Source organism: Crocuta crocuta, unplaced genomic scaffold, assembly GCF_008692635.1.
Source record: "Crocuta crocuta isolate KB4526 unplaced genomic scaffold, BGI_CrCroc_1.0 scaffold549, whole genome shotgun sequence".
In the NCBI taxonomy this organism is placed as follows: domain Eukaryota; kingdom Metazoa; phylum Chordata; class Mammalia; order Carnivora; family Hyaenidae; genus Crocuta; species Crocuta crocuta.
The window spans coordinates 613,458-632,435 of NW_027529169.1; the positions used below are offsets into that span (position 1 = coordinate 613,458).

At 44.3% G+C, this 18,978-nt stretch overlaps 1 protein-coding gene across 2 annotated transcripts in view; it reads right to left on the bottom strand.

The window, feature by feature from the left end:
- Positions 1 to 7,736: 7,736 nt before the first annotated feature.
- Positions 7,737 to 18,978, bottom strand: part of RNF41 (ring finger protein 41) — a 28,499-nt gene continuing 17,257 nt past the window's right edge. For both annotated transcript variants that reach the window (XM_077757486.1, XM_077757484.1), the window contains 5 exons: positions 14,984 to 15,096; positions 11,153 to 11,424; positions 10,305 to 10,440; positions 9,729 to 9,832; positions 7,737 to 8,935 (listed from right to left, as the gene is read on the bottom strand). In XM_077757486.1, coding sequence (XP_077613612.1) covers positions 8,584 to 8,935; positions 9,729 to 9,832; positions 10,305 to 10,440; positions 11,153 to 11,424; positions 14,984 to 15,073 — 954 coding nt within the window. In that variant the 5' untranslated portion in view covers positions 15,074 to 15,096 and the 3' untranslated portion in view covers positions 7,737 to 8,583. The remainder of the gene's footprint in view (positions 8,936 to 9,728; positions 9,833 to 10,304; positions 10,441 to 11,152; positions 11,425 to 14,983; positions 15,097 to 18,978) is intronic.

The following is an 18,978-nucleotide window of genomic DNA, read 5'->3' on the forward strand; positions in this document are numbered from 1 at the left end:
CTTTCCCAGGATGACATTCTCGACTTTTCCCATTTCTGTTAATACCATTCTCTCAATTCCATCTAGTTCCCAAGCTTAAGAATTAACCTGGCATTTTCTTTCCTCCCATGCCCATCATTCATCAATCATTTTCTTTCATCACATCATCTAATTTGTTACAGTGGCCTTCCAGGTGCCCCAGTTTCACCACTATAGGAGTCACATTGGTTTTGCCCTGAGAGTTCTCAAGGGTTTCCATCAGCCAATTGCCAGAATTGAGAAGGAACTTGAAATCATACTGAAAGAAAACTATGGCTGTTTACCATGAAGAAGCCTCAGGAAGGACATGACAGCCAACTTTTCATCTAATTGGAAGGTTGTCACACAGAAACAATTATAGAAGATACTATTGGGTTTCAGTAAGTACCTTCAGGAAGGTAGATTTGGACTCAATATCTAGTAATATGAGGTGTCCACCACGCGACTCAGATGATGGTTGAGTTTCTTTCTCAGAGACAATCAAGCAGAGGGTGTACAGTATCTTGTTCATAGCTTTGGCCTCATGATGGTAGTTGATCTGGATGATCTACAGTGTTCCAGTCGAATCAAAGACTCTGAGGCTCAGAGTTATTTGGAAATCTGAGGGCTCCAGAAGGGGTTGTTGCAGTGTTATTCTTGATTATATTTTGACCTTGAGGCTAACCAGACAACTTTCTTTTTTTAATTTTTAATGTTTGTTATTGAGAGGACAGGGCATGAGCATGGGAGGGGCAGAGAGAGGGGGAGACACAGAATTTGAAACAGGCTCCAGGTTCTGAGCTGTCAGCACACAGCCTGATGCGGGGCTCAAACTCACAAATTGTGTGATCATGACCTCAGCCAAAGTCGGACACTTAACGGACTGAGCAACCCAGATGCCCCTAATCAGACAACTCTTAAGCTCTCTTTTGCCCCATCTCCTCTTGCCCTTCTTATTCTGCTCACTGGGGAACCCGGAACAAAAACTTAAAAGTATTTGTGAAAAGAAAAAAATATTTGTGTAAGGGCAAGGATTAATATTGGCCCACATGTATAGAATGGAAGTGTTTTACACTGAATTTTAAAATTACTCTTTTTAGTGGCGCCTGGGTGGCTCAGTCGGTTAAGTGTCCAACTTTGGCTCAAGTCATGATCTCAGTTTGTGGGTTTGAGCCCCACATCAGGCTCTGTGCTGACAGCTCAGAGCCGGGAGCCTGCTTCAGATTCTGTGTCAACCTCTCTCTCTCTCTCAGAAATAAATAAAACATTAAATAAATAAATAAAATTACTCTTTTTACCAAGAAAATGGTAGGGAAGGGTTTTACTGGAAAATTAAGATTTTAGGAGGTTTTATAAATCAAGTGTTGCTCAAGAGAGTAAATACTCTTTTTTCCTGTAGTAACCACATTTAAACATCGTGTGGGATTTTTTTGGTTGTTGTTTTTGGTTTTTTAATGTTTATTTAGGGGCCCCTGGGTGGTTTAGTTGGTTAAGCTTCCAGCTTCGGCTCAGGGCATGATCTCATGGTTCATGGGTTCGAACCCCTGCATTGGGCTCTCTGCTGTCAGCATGGAGCCTGCTTCAGATTCTCTGTCCCCCTCTCTGCCCCTCCCCTTCTCTTCCTCAAAAATAAATAAAATAAACATTAAAAAAATATTTATCTACTTGTTTATTTTCAGAGAGAGAGTGTGCAAGACAGGGAGGGGCAGAGAGGGAGACACAGAATCGCAAGCAGGCTCCAAGCTGTCAGCACAAAGCACAACTCGGGGCTTGATCTCAGGACCCAAGAGATCATGACCTGAGCTGAAATCGAGAGTCAGAAGCCCAAAAGACTGGGCCACCCAGGTGCCCCAATATTGTGATAGTAATAAATTTTGTTTACTTTTTTAATGTTGATTTTTGAGACAGAGTACAAGTGGGGGAGGGGCAGAGAGAGGGAGACACAGAATCAGAAGCAGGCCTCAGTCTGCCATCAGCACAGAGCCTGACACTGGGCTTAAACTCATGGACCACGAGATCATGACCTGAGTTGAAGTCAGAGGCTCAACTGACTGAGGCACCCAGGCGCCCCTAAAATTTGATGTTTAAAACAAAAACAGAAACATGCTCTTATGATCTACACACCCTGCCTAAATCTGACATTTCTAAAAAATCCTTTTTCTTCTCAGCAAGATACTCCCAATTTAATCAGGCTGAACATCTCTGTTGACAACTAATTATCTCCTCTCATGAAGTTCCTTCACTTATAACCAAGTAGCTAATGCCTTCCTATACTAAACTTATCGTGACAAATTATGAGATCTTATCCATAATTGCTTTTATGTGCTATGGAATGCTGTCATTGCACAAAACATTTCTGGAACTCCTTCACAGCTAGTTTATGAGCCACATTTAAATGATTGTCAAGTGTACTCAAAACACATACAGCATAATCCTATTATTATAATACAAAAAAATTCTTTCAAAATTATTTTTTTCTTAAAATTTTTAAAATGTTTTATTTATTACTGAGAGAGAGAGGAGAGAGGAGAGAGAGAGAGAGCCAGAGCAGGGGAGAGTCAGAGAGAGAGGGAGATACAGAATCTGAAACAGGCTCCAGGCTCTGAGCTGGCAGTCCGCACAGAGCCTGACATGGGGCTCAAACCCATGAATTGTGAGATCATGACCTGAGCAGAAGTCGGATGCTTAACCAACTGAGCCACCCAGGGGCCCCTCAAACCCATGAATTGTGAGATCATGACCTGAGCAGAAGTCGGATGCTTAACCAACTGAGCCACCCAGGGGCCCCTCAAACCCATGAATTGTGAGATCATGACCTGAGCAGAAGTCGGATGCTTAACCAACTGAGCCACCCAGGGGCCCCTCAAACCCATGAATTGTGAGATCACGATCTGAGCCAAAGTCAGACATTTAACTGACTGAGCCATCCAGGCAACCCCGAAATTATTTTTTTAAAAAGCTGCAGCAGTAGCCAATTTTGTCATGTATCTATTTTCCAGATTACTTCTGGAATTCCCCCCACAGTCCCATTCTTAGCCTTCCTCCTGACCTTTTGGTGTTTGCATTCATTCCTAGAATTTCTTCATCACCTTTGGGCTGGTAACTCCCAAATCCACTTCATGCTTTTAAACCCCACATCCATGTTTCCATTTATTGGCTAAAAACCTTTATGTGATAGTATCTTCAACCCAATGTTCCCCACCTGAGATCATTACTTTACCCTTGAAACCTGCTCATCCTCTCCTCCTCCCTATTCAGGTTAATAATGACCCTCTCATTCTCACAGATGAGAAACCTGTCTTTACCTGTGACTCATCTTTGGTTACGTGACCCTATGTGCAGTAGTTAGGAACTCAAGCTCTGACTTTCTTGGTTCAAATCCCAGTTCTCATCATTAGCTAAAGGAATTTTGTCCATTCCATAGAAAATGGAGATGGCAATAAGTGCCTTTTGATAAAAACTTGGGATGATGAGATGTTTGATACAATAATGCCAACTCACAATAAACGTTCAACCCTCTTTCCTCACTGCCAGTATCTGATCTTGTCCAGAGCTCAGTTCCAGTGATTCTTCTTTTAAACGATTTTTTTCAAGGTCATTTTTAAAAATGTTTGAGAAAGAATAAGTGGGGGAGAGGCACAGAGAGAACTTTTTTTTTTTTAATGTTTATTTGAGAGAGAGGAGGGAGGGGCAGAGAGAGAGAATCCCAAGCAGACTCGATGCTGGGCTCGAACTCATGAACCATGAGATCATGACCTGAGCCAAAATCAAGATTGGGACACTTAACCAACGGAGCCACCCAGGCGCCCCTAGAGAATCTTAAGCAGGCTCCATGTTCAGTGCAGAGCCGGACACAGGGCTCGATCTCATGACAAGATCATGACCTGAGCCAAATATCATGAGTTAGACCGGTGCCCCCCCACCCTCAAGTGATTCTTCTGTGAACCATCTCACCATTGGTAGTAGGTAGTTGACCCCTTTCCTCCTCCTCATCCCATTGTACTGAGTCCTTATTAGCAATATATTATTCTATATTTCCTTTTACTTGTTCAAGTGTACGTGGCCTACTAAACTGCAAATTCCTTTAAGGACTTGTTTCTCAATTAATTGTATATCTCAAATACATGTCATGTGTGGCACATGACAGGTATGCCCTAAGTGTTGGCTGAGTGAATCTAGTCAGTTACTACGGCTTGTCAACCTTCTTCCCTGTGTCTCATCCTCTTTCCTCCTCTTTCAAGCTCTCATTCTCTTGCATGAGTTACTGCAAAGCTAATTTAGTACTGTCACCAAGTTTTCACTGTCTTCCCATGGCCACCAGAATCATGAGTTGGAAGTTAACTCCTCTTGTCAAAAACTTACCTGAAAAATTAAAGACCAAATTCCCTGCCATGTATTCAAAGCCTCCCAAGAATTGGCCTCAAATTGTTTCTAGTCTCATCTTCCACCATTTCCTTCGACAAACTCTATGCTCTGGATTGCACGAGTGTCTTCCTTCTTCAATATAGCCTTCACCATAACTTTTTATTCACGCTACGATCTCAACCTAAAGCAGAGGTTGCAAACTGGCAGACCCTGTTTTTTTTTTTTCCCCACATATTTTTTAATAGAGCCAACATTTAAAGTCTGTGGTACTTAGAATAAACACTAGGATGTCCAATGGTTCTTGAGAAGCAGTAAGATTTGGCAATATGGGGCCCCCGTTGCTGTACAGCAGCAACCCACCTGAGCTGCCTGGCCAGCTGCCCCCTTCTCAGGGCACCTGAGAAGCTTTTAAAGCTGCCAACCTTTAAAAACACCTCCCAACCATACAACTATACCATGAAGAGTCAGGCTAATGGTGGGACAACTGGGCCTATCTCCTGATGTTACACAACATACAACATGTCTCTTGTGATGTTTTCTGTCCTCAGAACTGTTTGACTTGAATCTCTCAGGCTCTAGATAAAATTCTGTTTAGCAAAAACAGGGTAGAGAAAGTTAAAGGGCACCACGAAGAAGCAATCAATCAAATCCAAAAGGCCACTCTCTCCAGGACAACTGGCCCAATCTCTTCAACAAATCAGTGTTACAAAAAAAGACTTGCAGGAATCTAGATTAAGAAAAAGACACCTAACCTGGTGTAATACAAGGCTCCTGGATTGGACCCAGGGCTGGACAAATATTAGCTCTAAAAGTACTTTTCTTGAGACAGTTGGGGAAATGTGAATACAGACGGTTAATTTTAAGCATGTTATGTTGGCAATGTAAGAAAATGTTCCGATTCTTCAAATTAACATACTGAAGTGAAAAATCAAAACCAACTCTCTGTATTTCCCCACCCATTCTCCTGACCTTAAAAGTCTACAATGGGCTGGCAAACTTTCTATAGGGCCAAGTAGCAAATGTTTTAGGCTTTGTGGGTCATAGTTTCATGGCAACTACTCAGCTCTGCTGTTGGAATCTAAAAGCAGCCACAGACAATACATAAGCAAATGGGCATGGCTGTGTTCCAGTAAAACATTTTTACAAAATCAGGCAGCAGGATGCAAGCTTTAGTTTGTCAACCTCTGACCTAGAACAAATACCACTTCTCCTAAACGTTTCTTGGTACCCAGTAGAATCGGTGCCTTTATCTTCCCTCTGCTCACATATTGCTTGTAGATCTACTTACCACATTTATTATGTCCTATATACTTCTCTTCATTATGGAATGCGTTCTTTGAAAGTCGGTACCATTGTGCTACATGACACCCATCCCCACCTGAGTTCCTTGCAGAATAGATATTCAATGAATATTGTTTCCAAAAACCAAAACACCCGAAAAGAAAGATTTGGCACCATTTGTGACATTGACAAGAATGAGGAACAGGTTCTGAGAGTAATTCTGAACGAGCTTCAGGAAAAAAAAAGAGCATTCATTCCCTGGTATCACTAGACACCATATATATATATACGATGTGTTCACCAGTGTTTTATAATCAGACCTTGCGCGCATGAAAGTGTAATAGATTCAGTGAGCACAGGAATGTCCTCATGCCCTTTTGCTTTTTATCCACACCAGAGAATCTAGAGTACTAGCAGATTTACATGAGGTGCATCATAAATGCTCAACAAATTGCAAATATACTACTGGGGGCAAAGATTTTCTTTTTCTCATGGCAGGGAGAAGGTGGCAGCAAATCCCCGTGAAAGGGTTTATCAAGATTCTACAACCACAGCAGGTGCCGTCATTCCAGGTTCCTTTCCTCATATTTACTTCCCTGGTTAGGAGACATTGGGCAGTGGAGGCCTCCCTGACTGCGATGGCATCCCAGATTCCAAAGCAAAGAAGCCTGTGGGACAGTGGAGAAGGATGCACGCATATCTTCTGTAGAAACTGTCCTAAGATCCCAGGAACGCTTAGGGAAGACATGGAATTTGGTCAAAGGCAAACCCTGGGAAGAAAACCACAGTTCAGATCTCTGGAGAGAACATGTTGGCTTCTACAGAACAGGAGACAGGAGGGAAGGTGGGAGGAGCGCACACAGAGCAATAAGTGAAGTGCACACTCCCAGACAGGCATCCTCCCAAAACAGAGGTTAGTTCTATGACAAAGGTAGATTATAAAGCAAGAAATAAGGGGAATCAAGATGAGAGAACGGGCAAAGCAGAGGAGAAAGCATCACAAGAAGGGGAGTGATGTTGAATTAAGAATTGAGAGTTGAGTAAAAGGTTTATTATTAGTGCAGTCAACACCATGGAACAGCACATATAACACAACCAGCAACCCGCAGAGACACTAGTGCAAAGGGGAGGGAAGCCTTAACTGAGCTTCCTGGCTCTGTCCGAGGGTGACGACAGGAGAGTATGGGCCTCGGTAAGGCAGGCAGGGTCAGAGGGGAGTGGAAGAAATGTAGTAACCGGACTAAGTATAGCAGCGTTTTCAAATTCCTGAGCACAATGTCCTGGAGCTGGAACATAGGACTGTTCCCTACTCCCTTCAAGCTGTATCCCTCCACCCCATTCCCAGTGGAGCCATGACCCAACTCCCCAGACCTACAGCAAGCAAGGTGGCCCGGAATAAAACTCCAAAGAGAGAAGAAACTGTTATGTGGCCATATCTCTTCAGCCCCACTCCCACCGGTATATTAGAATAATCACACTCTCTATCCCGCCCCTTCTCTAGCTCTACCAGCCCCCCTAGCTAGGGGTCAAGGAATGCCTGGGTAGCCTAAAACGGAGCTGAAGTTCTCAGAGGGCATAGGTAAAACAAAGCACAGCCTGTACTCAGAGACACAGAGATATCATGTCTCTCCCATCTTGCCTGGTGAAGCTTAGAACCCAACTATGTATCTCCAAGGAAACTGGGGGTTGGGGGTGGCAATGTCTTCAAAATTAATACTCTAAATACAGAGTTTTACAAGGAGACCCTTGGAAGGACTGGAGCAAAGTTCTCCAGAGGGTACAGGCATCGATGTTGGACTGTCACATCCATCACAGAAATAACAAAGGAAGCGCCTCATCTCAGATGGGGTCATGGAGGGTTGGGGCAGACATAAGTTCAGCCAAGGACTCCCTTGGGCCCTTCCTATATTAAAGCCAAAGGTTGTCCTGAAAAAGAAAAATATAAAACAGATCCCATCCCTGTCCCATCCCACCCTATCCAGAATCCCCACAATAGGAATATCAAAAGAAAGTTTTAAACTTTGTTAATTTTTTTTTCTTTTTCCTTTCTTAAAAAAAAAAAAAAAAAAGTAAATAAATTAGATTTCCAAAANAACAATGGCCAAATGGAATTATCAAAATAACTAGTTACAATCACAGGGCTAGAGAGGGGTCTATGGAACTATTATGGCCCATGCCAGAGGCAGTGCCTACTTGATTTCAGCAAAAGCCAGGCAGCTGCTTCTTGCTGAACACATCCACCTCAATAGACTAATCCCCTTCCTCCAACCCTGTCGTTCCCTAATTATGAGAAAATGTAGGAAAGAAGAGCTCATCTGGAAGTTTTCAGCATCCTAACCTGCACACCTGCAGAACCAGCAGCAGCCTGCACCTGTAAGGTGGGCTAGACAGGTTATTGCTTGGCACAGAGGTCCAGTCTTTCTCTAAGGGCCAGTTACTGGCCTCATTATTTATTTCTAGGGTTTTGATTCCACCCCTACCATTTCTTCAGGATGTCTGCTCCCCAGAGCTGCCCTCTAAGTGCTGCTCCGTGTCAACAGGCCTGCCTGCTCTGACTCCCTGGTTTTGGAGGAGGGGGAATGATTAGATATTCCTCACTCCACCCTGATCCTCTAGAGAAAATTCTTTGTGCTTTCTAAAAATATCTAGAACCAGGGACCCTAGGCAGGAAAACAGATATAGAGGTGAGGACTTTCCCAAACTGACTGAAAATTTACAGACATCTTAGGGGAAGAAATTACGTAGAAGGAAGGAATCTGGGTTTCCCACCTGAAAGGCTGAGCAAAGCGCCCCGGGGCCCTTCAGTGCCTGAAGAGCAGGGAAACGTGTGGCCCGTGTGTAAGTCACGGTACTATGGATAGTAGGGAGAACTCAGGGACCAGATGCTGGAGCGATGGGCTTTCTGATTGCCATCTCTTCCTGCTGGCCCGTCGAGATCTCCTATATCTCTTCCACGCCATGCGCAAATATCATGACAAGCCCTGGCTCCTGCACCATGTCGTCACCCATATGCTGGTTCTCACAGGCCATCACGACAACAGCCTGCTTGCCAGGGATGCGCTTGGCCACGTAGTTCTCATAGTAGCGCCGGTTCATCTGTCTTGTCTCTAGTGTGGCCAGACCCTGGGGCCAGCTACGCTCATGGGCATTTTCAATCAGCTCGTTGACAATAGAGGCAGGACAGCCACTCTCCACCAGGGAGCGCTTGATAACAGCCTGGAGTACGGCATCTGGGGTCGAGATCATCCCTCCCCAGCGGGTCACTCTTGCCGGCTGCAGGGAGTTCACCCACCTGTGTGGAGGGGGTTGAAGGTGGTCATTCCAGCTCATGCCCCTTCTTTGCATTAGCTTTTTCTCCTAAAAGCAATGACCACCCCACTTGGCGCTCAGCTTAACCCTAATCTTCCATCTTCCTTTTTCCATCACTGGTTCAGAAACTCCAAACCCTTCCCTAGTTGGTCCTATGTGAGTCACCACATGAAACTCAAAAGTGCAGAATTTCTGTCATTTTTCTTAAAAATACCAATGCTAAACACACACAGTGCCTAGCACATACTAAGTGCTCAACAAGTGTTTATCAGATAAAGCGATTATTCCTCTAGACTGTGTCCCACAAGCGCTGTTTACACTATATATATTGATTCACACTTACGAATTTAGTCTATGAATTGCAGACGATTCTAGCACTGAAAGGGATTTTAGACTTCGCTTGTTTATGCTGATTTTACANAAGCTACCTGACAACAGGGACAATGTCTATTTCTTTTTGGCCCTCCTAGCACTCCATGGCCTTTAATACAGGGCTCTGTACATGTGGGTATTCACCTAAGTCTGGATGAACTGCATTCTTGGGTAAGCTTTCCCTTCCATCCACCCAAAAGAGTAAGAGATCCTATAGTAGGGTTGAAAGTTACCCTCTTCTCCTCTGTCCCTTTCCTTCATCCCAACATCTGAAAAGCGGTAGCCCCAGCCCAGCCCTTTTATTACCCACCCCCACCCCCTTCTGCCATCCCCAGCATTTCCTCCTTTCAGGGATCAGTGCCAGGACGGGGAGTAAGTGACTCCATATCCTGAGTGACACTCACTCTAGGATCTCATTGTATTCAATTGTCTCCTCCAGGTTCTGAAGGTTGGGGTTGACACTGCGGATTGCACGCATGTATGCCTTTAGCAGCTGGATATCTCGCTTCTGTTGGAGGGAAGGAGAACCACAGATGATGGTTAGGGCAGACAACAGATGAAAGACAGAAGTTAGTCTGAGAATGAGGGCAACTGAGAGATCTGAGGGAAAACGAGACCTATACACTTCAGGAAGACAGGGATATAACTGTCTCATTCACAGCTGTATCCCTAGTGCTCAGCCGAGCAGCTTCTTAGAGAAGGCATTTGATGAATGTTAGGTGAATGAATGACATTGACGGAATGAAAGAAAGGGAGAAGAGCTCCAATCTGATTCCCTACCAAGCCACAGGCAGAGTATCCACTCACCCAGACACACAAGCACAGGCACCGAGCTGCATGTGCACACTGATGCTTCTCACCCATGGCTCTCTGCACATATACACAGATACACGCCTGTAGTTATACATAGTTACACACCTGTTACACACACTCATCTGCTTATTAAGGACAGGTTCTCCTCTACGTTCTTTGGGCCCTACCTGCTCCGCCAGCTGGTGTTTGTGCTCAGCTGAGGTCTTCTCCAGCTCTGCGATGCGTGTCTGTTGCTGCTGTACCACCGAGCGCAGGTGCTTAATGCAATTGTGGTTTGGCAGCTCATCTTTGGGCATCTCCAGGCTGCCACACAGGGTGGGAAATAAGCAGAACAGGGGCACTCAATGGGACATGTGGGCAAAGGCACAAAACTGCTGAGAGGGTTTTCTCCTACCCCAGATTTCTAACATTCAGGCCTCCCTCTTACTTATTCCCTTCATTTCCTTCTCCACAGCTCCCCCCACAACCCTTTACTATCTGCCTTCTCTGGGCCTCTTTCCCTTTCTAAGACAGTGTTTCACCTGTCACATGGCTCTCCTTTCCTCCTACGGATTCTACCTGTGCACTCATTCCTTCTGAGAAGCCCTAGATTCACAGCCCTAGCTCTCGGCATTTAATCAACTATTTCACACCCCAAAGAAAGAAAAATAACAGGGCAAGGGGAAATATGAGAAGACTAGAAATTAAAGCAGTCAATGTGACAAAGGGAAAGTAGTACTGGGCTGAAAGGGAAGAATAAAGGAAATCAATCCTTAGTGTTAGCACACAGATTGGGAACTCCTGCCTCATGTCTTTCCTTAAAGCAAGAGCAGAAAGATCATAGTTGGAAAAGCAGCACAAAAGTGAGATCTTGGGGCAGAGAGCCAGGGAGGCCAAGGACACTCCTTGTGTACATGCACAGGAGACCTCCTTGGCTGGTGAGCAGGGGATCCGGGAACAGGGGGTGGGGGTGAGGGGGGGTTATAAACAGGAAGGCCCTTATCTGTGTGGGGCAGAGGAAGGGAAGTAATCTCACCCGCAGCCCTGTTCACAGGTCACAGGCCGTTTGGGGTTGTGCTCACAGTCGCTGAGGTGAGACATGAGGTTGTCAAGCCGGACAACAGCACTACAGCCAAACACAGCGTTGTCGCAGGCAATCTGCAGCTTTGACAACATGTTCCGCATGATCCGAGGTACTGGGCGCAGGTGGGCGACCGTCACAACGCTACGGTCCACTGGACACGTCTGCTGCTGAGAAAACCACTGGGTGATGCAGGCATTGCAGAAAGCATGCTCACAATGAGGTGCCTAGAAGGGAGAGCAGGGCAAAAGGGGCACAAGAGAATTAGCTGGAGCTAAGAGCCTGAATATGATAACTCTGCAAAGCTACTCAAGCCTCTGAGCAGCTTCTAGGGCCAGAGGTCCCTGGGGTCACAGGGAAGGACAGATGCACTATGGGCAAGACATTATGTAGGGACAGGCTTCAGATAGGTTTCCTGTGCTCAAGATTCCAAATGGATTGTGACACAAGACAAACAAGTAAAAAGTTATGTAACAATAAGAGGTATAAATAACATGCCAGGACAATAGGAGAGATGACACAAGGCAGTCGATTATTAATTGCCAACTGGATTGCATGCACGATAACTGCCAAAGAAATCCAGAGGAGGGTGAGATCTTTCTAGGCTAGGCAAATCAGGGCAGGTATTTATGGAGGCCAGAATTTGATATGAGTCTTGAAGGATGAGTAGAGAGGACATAGGGAAGAGATTTGCTGGCAAAAATGCAATGTAAGAAAGTAAAACAAAACAGGCGCCTGCAACTCCTGGTGAGAAGTTATGAGTCCTCTCTATGTGGGCCCAAGTTCCTATTTTATGAGGGCTGACCTGAGGCATTGCCCTGAATCCCAATGCCAAGGCCTATCCTCCCAAACAGGGTCATTTTCTCACAGAATCACATTTTTTTCAATTTCATAAAGATTGTATTTCAGCTTACTTCTTGGATAACTCAGATAACCTCTAAAGTTTAATCCCTCAAAGTGAAAGGGTTCCCTGGCTCTCTGGGAAGACAGTACCTGGCCTCTGGCATTGGACAAATATACACTAGGCACTTAGTAGTTGCTGATGAACGAATGGTGTGCTATTTCCCAAACACTCTGCTAGGTGCTTACAATACAAGATGGTTCTGTGTCCAAGGTGCACACACAGGCACGAAGACGGAAACAAAGAAAAGGCTTCATAAGGGAAGGAGTCATTCACAATGTCATGAACGCAACTATCACTGGATTTTTATTTTTCAAAGATATATTTGATTCTTTTCAAAATCTTTACAGATCCTATCTCCGCCCCCCCCCCCCAAAATCCTGCATTTTTCCACTTTTCCCCATCTGTCCTGCCACTAACCCAGTTCAAGCTATCATCTCTCACCTCTATTATTAAATATGTCTTCTAACTGGTCTCCCTACTTCTACCTCACCCCTTTATAATTCATTCTATATTCATCAGCCACAGTGATCACTTAAAGATGCAAACTAGATCATATCACTCCTCTGTTTAAACTTTACAATGGCTTCCCTTTGTACTTAAAATAAGTCCAAACTCCTACTCAGGGCCTATAAAATTCTGCTTGATCTGGCCCTGTGCCTCTGACCTCTCTTCACCTCACACCATGCTCCCAGAGCTGTGTTTAGGCCAGTCTGGCCTCCTTTCTGTTCTTTGTCTATACCCACCTCACTCCTGCCTCAGCATCTCTGGTTTCGCTGCTCCTCTTTGCCCGAAATACTCTTCCTCTAAATCCTAGCATGAACATCCCCTATCATTCAGATTTCAGCCCAACTGTCACTTCTTTCATGACCATTCTATCCAATTCTGCCACTCCTCTAGAAACATACAGAATGTGCTACACTCTGTGTAAGAAGTTGGGCAAATGAACTAATAATAAGAGTTAACTGTGGAGAGATTACATGGGCTGGAAGAAGGATGGAGTAAGAGTTCTCATGGTATACCTCTTTCTATTGTTTTGATTTCTGAACCATATGAACTTATTACCTATTCAAAAATCAAATAAACATGACGTAGGAAAATCAGTATTTCTAGCAGGTGCCTTCTACCCTTGGGTGTGTGTCTGGTAACCGGGCATCCTGAGGTCTCCCTGGCCTACTCGTCAGAAGGTGGAGGTGGGGGGCAGCTCCTGACTTATCTTGTCGTGAACCAACACTGACTTCTCCACATGTGACTCACCTCAAATGATAGTGCGAAAAAACAGACAAGGCCCTGCCAGGGGAAGGGAAGGAAGTGACACATCCCATGACCTCTTGACACCACCAGGACAGCTTGATCCACACCCACCCAATTGGTTCTATTGGCAGGAGGCTGCAAAGGCCCAGACAGGGGATAGGTTGAGGGCTGGCTGCCATTGGAATGCAGTCTGATTTTCAGTCAGCTCAGGCATGTGTGCTCCTTTGAGTGGTTGAAAACTGGAGTAAGAATAAATTCAAAGGATCAAGAGGAGCCCCCGGGAGCTGTAAAAGCAGTGAGTGGAGGAAGGGCCGTGAGATCTCACTGATTAGTGTCCTGGTTTGGAAAATAGGATTATGTCTAGCCAGCCAGGACTGCCAGAGGATTAACTGGTTATTTACAGAGGACAAGCAATAAGGACCATGCATGATGATGTCCCGTGAATGCTACTGGTAAGCCTTCATCTCACTTACTATATTTGCCTGTTAATCATGAGTTTCTCCTCATATTTGCCCTAGAAAGATAAAACTGATACTAGTCTGAAAAAGCTTGTAGAGAAATGACCTATTGAAGGTGGCAGCTTTCATATCAAAATGCAGAGTATGCGGCTGCATCAAAAATTGGTTATTCCAGCACTATATGTAACTTGGATGTAAATTTAAAAATTAAAAAAAAAAAAATTCTTTAATTGTTTTTTCCATGGGGCACCTGGGTGGCTCAGTTGGTTAAGCATCTGACTTTCGGGTCAGGTCATGATCTCAGGGTCTGTGACTTTGAGCCCTGCATCAGATTCTATGCAGCCTGGAGCCTGCTTCGGATTCTGTGTCTCCTTCTCTCTGCCCCTCTCCTGCTCACTCTCTCCCTCTCTCTCTCCAAAATGCATAAACGTTGAAAAAAAATTAAGGGGTGCCTACATGACTCAGTCCTTAAGCGACTGACTTCAGCTCAAGTCATGATCTCGCGGTTTGTGAGTTCGAGCACTATGTCAGACTCTGTGCTGACAGTTCAGAGCCTGGAGTCTACTTCGGATTCTGTCTCCCTCTCTGCCTGCCCCTTCCCCGCTTGCACTTTATCTCTCTCTCAAAAATAAACAAACATTTAAAAAATTAAAAAAAAAGTTTTAATTGATTTTTCCAGTAAATCTCAAGAAAATAGGACAGTACATACAGTTCCCCACTCCCTATTTGTTAGATAGTAGGCAGGATGAAAAGGGTTGCAGGCAGACTGGCTGATTAATTGAAACACTACATCATCAAAATACAGAGAGAACTTATTAGGAGAGTCCAGAAGTTTACCATCAGTAAGGAACATGGAACCTAGTCAGAGCCCCTGCAGAGGGAAGTTCCTAAACTACTGTCAGAAGACAGAAAACAGGTGACCATTTTACAGTAGAATAAATCTCAGAGTGACCTCAGAAGAAAATCTGAAGCACTGGACTTCTGTAGCATCCACCTCTAGACAGACTCTGAAAGGCCCTATTCCTTTTGCAGCTGCCACTGCTCCTCTGCACCAAACCTCTATTCTGTATGTGTGTGTTGCCGGNTTCCCACTGGTCCCATTACCTATGAACATTTTCTATTAGCTCTACTCTCATCTATTGCCCCACCAAACCTGCCACCAGACCGACTCACCTGGACAGGCTCCTCCAAGACACCACTGCAAATAGGACAGATAAGGTCTTCGTCAACATCCCCCTGGAAACGGGTTACATCATACCCCATGTCTCATCACTGAAACCCAGGTCCTGGAAGGAGCAAGAGGAAAAAGGGACCAGTTCAGAAGAAGCCTACAAGTATGTGCCAACTTGGAACTCATGGCCAAGATCCATTCATTTGTCCAACAATTATTCATTGAAAGCCTACTACGTGCCAGTCATTTGGGGTTAAGAAATCTGACTCAAGAAACTTAATTCTAATGGTAGAAGATATTACATAAGCATACATTTAAAATATGAAGTGATAGGGGCGCCTGGGTGGCTCAGACAGTTAAGTGTCCAACTCTCGGTTTCGGCTCAGGTCATGATATCACAGTCTGTGAGTTCGTCTGTGTTGGGCTCTGTGCTGATAGTGTGGAGCCTGCTTGGGATTCTCTCTCTCCCTCTCCCTCTGCCCCTCTCCTTCTCTTTCTCTCTCCCTCCCTCCCTCTCTCTCTCAAAATAAACAAACTTTAAAAACTAAAAAAAAAAAAAAAAGAAGTGGTTCGTGCTTGACAGGGCATTATGAGGGCAAAAGACATGGATACCTAACCCAGGCTGAAAGGAGAGGGTGATTTTGAGAAGTTTTACAGGAGTAAGTGTCACCAACAGGACAAACAAGAGTAGCTAGGTGGCATGGGGGCAGGGTAGGGCATTAGCAATAGGGCTTTAGGCACATGAAACAGCACACTCAAAAGCCCAGAAGTGGGACACCTGGGTGGCTCAGTCAATTAAGCGTCCGACTTCAGCTCAGGTCATGATCTCACGGTTCGTGGGTTCGAGCCCCACATCACCCACATCAGGCTCTGTGCTGACAGCTAGCTCAGAGCCTGGAGCCTGTTTCAGATTCTGTGTCTCCATCTCTCTCTGACCCTCCCCTCCTCACGCTGTGTGTCTCTCTCAGAAATAAATAAAACAGGGGCGCCTGGGTGGCTTAGTCGGTTAAGCGTCCGACTTTCGCTTGGGTCATGATCTCGCGGTTCGTGGGTTCGAGCCCCGCGTTGGGCTCTGTGCTGACTGCCAGCTCAGAGCCTGGAGCCTGTTTCAGTCTGTGACTCCCTCTCACTCTGACCCTCCCTTGCTCACGCTGTCTCTCTCTCTCTCCTAGAAATAAATAAAACATTAAAAAAAAAAAAAAAAAAAGAAATAAATAAAACATTGAAAAAAAAGAAAAAAAGCCCAGAAGTAAGAGGGCATATGATCGGCTCAGGGAACTCTTAAGTGTTCAAAAAAAGGTTGACCTGAAGGATCCAAAGGAGGGAGTGACTAGATACAAGGCTCGAGTGGCAAGCAAGGGCCTTGCCATGAGAAGTCTTATGTAACGACTTCATGAGTTCAAGTGCCACATTGGGCTAACTGTTGTTAGCATGGGTCCTGCTTTGGATCCTCTGTCCCCCTCACTCTCTGACCCTCCTCTGCTCTGCTCATTCGCTTACTCTCTCCCTCTCTCTCTCAAAAACAAAACAAAACCTTTAAAAAGTTTAGCCAAAAACCTTACTGTAAAATAATTTACACAGTATGCATTTAATAAACATTTACTGAGTGCTATCTATACACCAATAAGCCTAATGAAAACTAGTCCCCATGAAGTAAGTGCTGAGGAAGAGAAAAAGCAAAAGTTACTGGAGGAACACAGAAGATGGAGCTCTAAATCAGACTGGGGATGGTCAGAAGGACTTCTGAGAAATGGCTCAATGGCTCTCAAGGTATATTTGGAACAAGGGTTCTCAAAGAAAGTTCCCTGTTGTAGGGGGCTGGCCTGCACTGAAGAGTGTTTAGCAGCATCCCTTTCCTCTACCCACCAGCAGTCAGTAGTAACCCTCCAGTTTTGACACCAAACATGTCTTCACACTTTGACATATATCCTCTGGGGGACAAATTCACCCCTGGTTCAGAATCACTGGTTTAAAGAATGATGAGTTAGCATCGTGGAGTACCGCAGGCACTTCTAGGATAGATAAAACAGCATGAAGAAGCAAGAAGTCAGCTGAGGGTTTGGGCAGAGATGTGCTGGAAGATGAGCATAGAGAAGTGGGCAGCGGCCAAACACTGAAGGCCCTGGGACACTACACTATACTTAAAATTAACCTGAAAGCTATGGAAGTACCTGAAGGATTGCTTTTGTTGACATATATTTATATGTTTCAATTTATTCTGACAACAGAAAAGTTGCACAAATAGTAAAAAGATCCCATTTACCCTTCATCTAGATTTCCTAAATGTTAACGCCCTACCATATTTGTTAAAATAATTTATGTACACATGAACAGATAGAAATTTTCTGAACTGCAGGAGAATAAACTGTAAACATGTTGCCTTTACCCCTAAATAACTTTACTGTGTATTTCCTAAAAAGAACATTCATTTACATTACGATAGTAAAATTATAGAAATCAGGATATTAACTTTGGCATAATACTATTATTTACTAACCCCTTTTCAATTTTACCACTTGTCCCAATAATCTTCTTTAGCAAAACAACATTCAAGACTATGTGTTGCACTGAATTGACAAGCTTCTTTAAACGCTCTTAAAAAAAAAAATCTGAAAAAGTTACTAATGCTTGTGGGTCTTTCATGACCTTCATATTTGAAGAACACAGACCAGTTAAATGAGAAGGTCTCTTAGTGTGGGTTTGTCTAATGTTTCCTCATGATTAAATTCAGGTTTCATTTTGGGCAAAAATACCATGAAAGTAACACTGTGTTCTTAATATATCACATCAGAAACACATGTTGATTTGTGCCATTCCAGGTGACACTATCTCTGATCCTTTGATTAAGAAATTGACATGATCAGGGGTTCCTTCGTGGCTCAGTTGGTTCAGCATCTGACTCTTAGTTTTAGCTCAGGTTATGATCTCATGGTTCGAGGGTTTGAGCCCCATGTCGGGCTCTGTGCGGATAGTGCAGAGCCTGCTTCAGACTCTCTCTCTCCTTCTGCCCCTCCCCCATTCATGCTGTATCTCTCTCTCTCTCTCAAAATAAATAAATAGACTTAAGAAAGAAAGAGACATGATCAGTTTTCATTTTGCCAGATAATTCTGGCAGCAGTGTAGAAAAAGTAGGGGGTAGGGAAGATAAGAGAAAGTGAGACCTTTTTTGGGAGGTTACTGTAAAAATTCAGAAAGTATGAAGGCTCAAGGGTGCCTAGGTGGCTCAGTTGGTTAAGCATTTGACTTGGGTTCAGTCATGATCTCACAGTTTGTGGGTTCAAGCTCCACATCGGGCTCAGAGCTGACAGCTGGAGCCTGGAGCCCACTTCAGATTCTGTCTCCCTCTCTCTCTCCCTTCACCGCTGTGCTTGCTCACTCTCTCTCTCAAAAATAAATAAGCATTAAAAAAAAAAAAGAGAGAGAGAGAAGTATAAAGGCTCAAATAAAGGCATTTAAAAGAAAATCTAGGGGCGCCTGGGTGGCTTAGTTGGTTGAGCGTCCAACTTTCGCTTAGGTCATGATCTCGCGGTTCGTGGGTTCAAGCCCCATGTCGGGCTCTGTGCTGACTGCCAGCTCAGAGCCTGGAGCCTGTTTCAGTCTGTGACTCCCTCTCTCTCTGACCCTCCCCTGCTCACGCTGTCTCTCTCTCTCCTAGAAATAAATAAAAATATTTTTTTAAAAATCTATATTCTTTCTTCTTCTAAGAGAAGAATCTATATGACTCCTTTGTTTCTGCCTTGGATAATTAGTGGTGAATTCTTATTTATCAAAATAAGAACTGGTATGTTACATGTGCATAAACACATGTATTCATCAAAATAAGAATCTGAATAAAAAGATCAGAATTAGGGAAGAAAGACAATGATCCTAGTATGGGACATGTAGAGTTTGAGATCGCAAGTAGAAATCCTAAAGATGGTAAGCTGACACCAGGGGTTTTTAAAGGCCACAAAGGGAAAGTATGCAGAATAAAAATAGAATATGAGGAAGGGTCTGG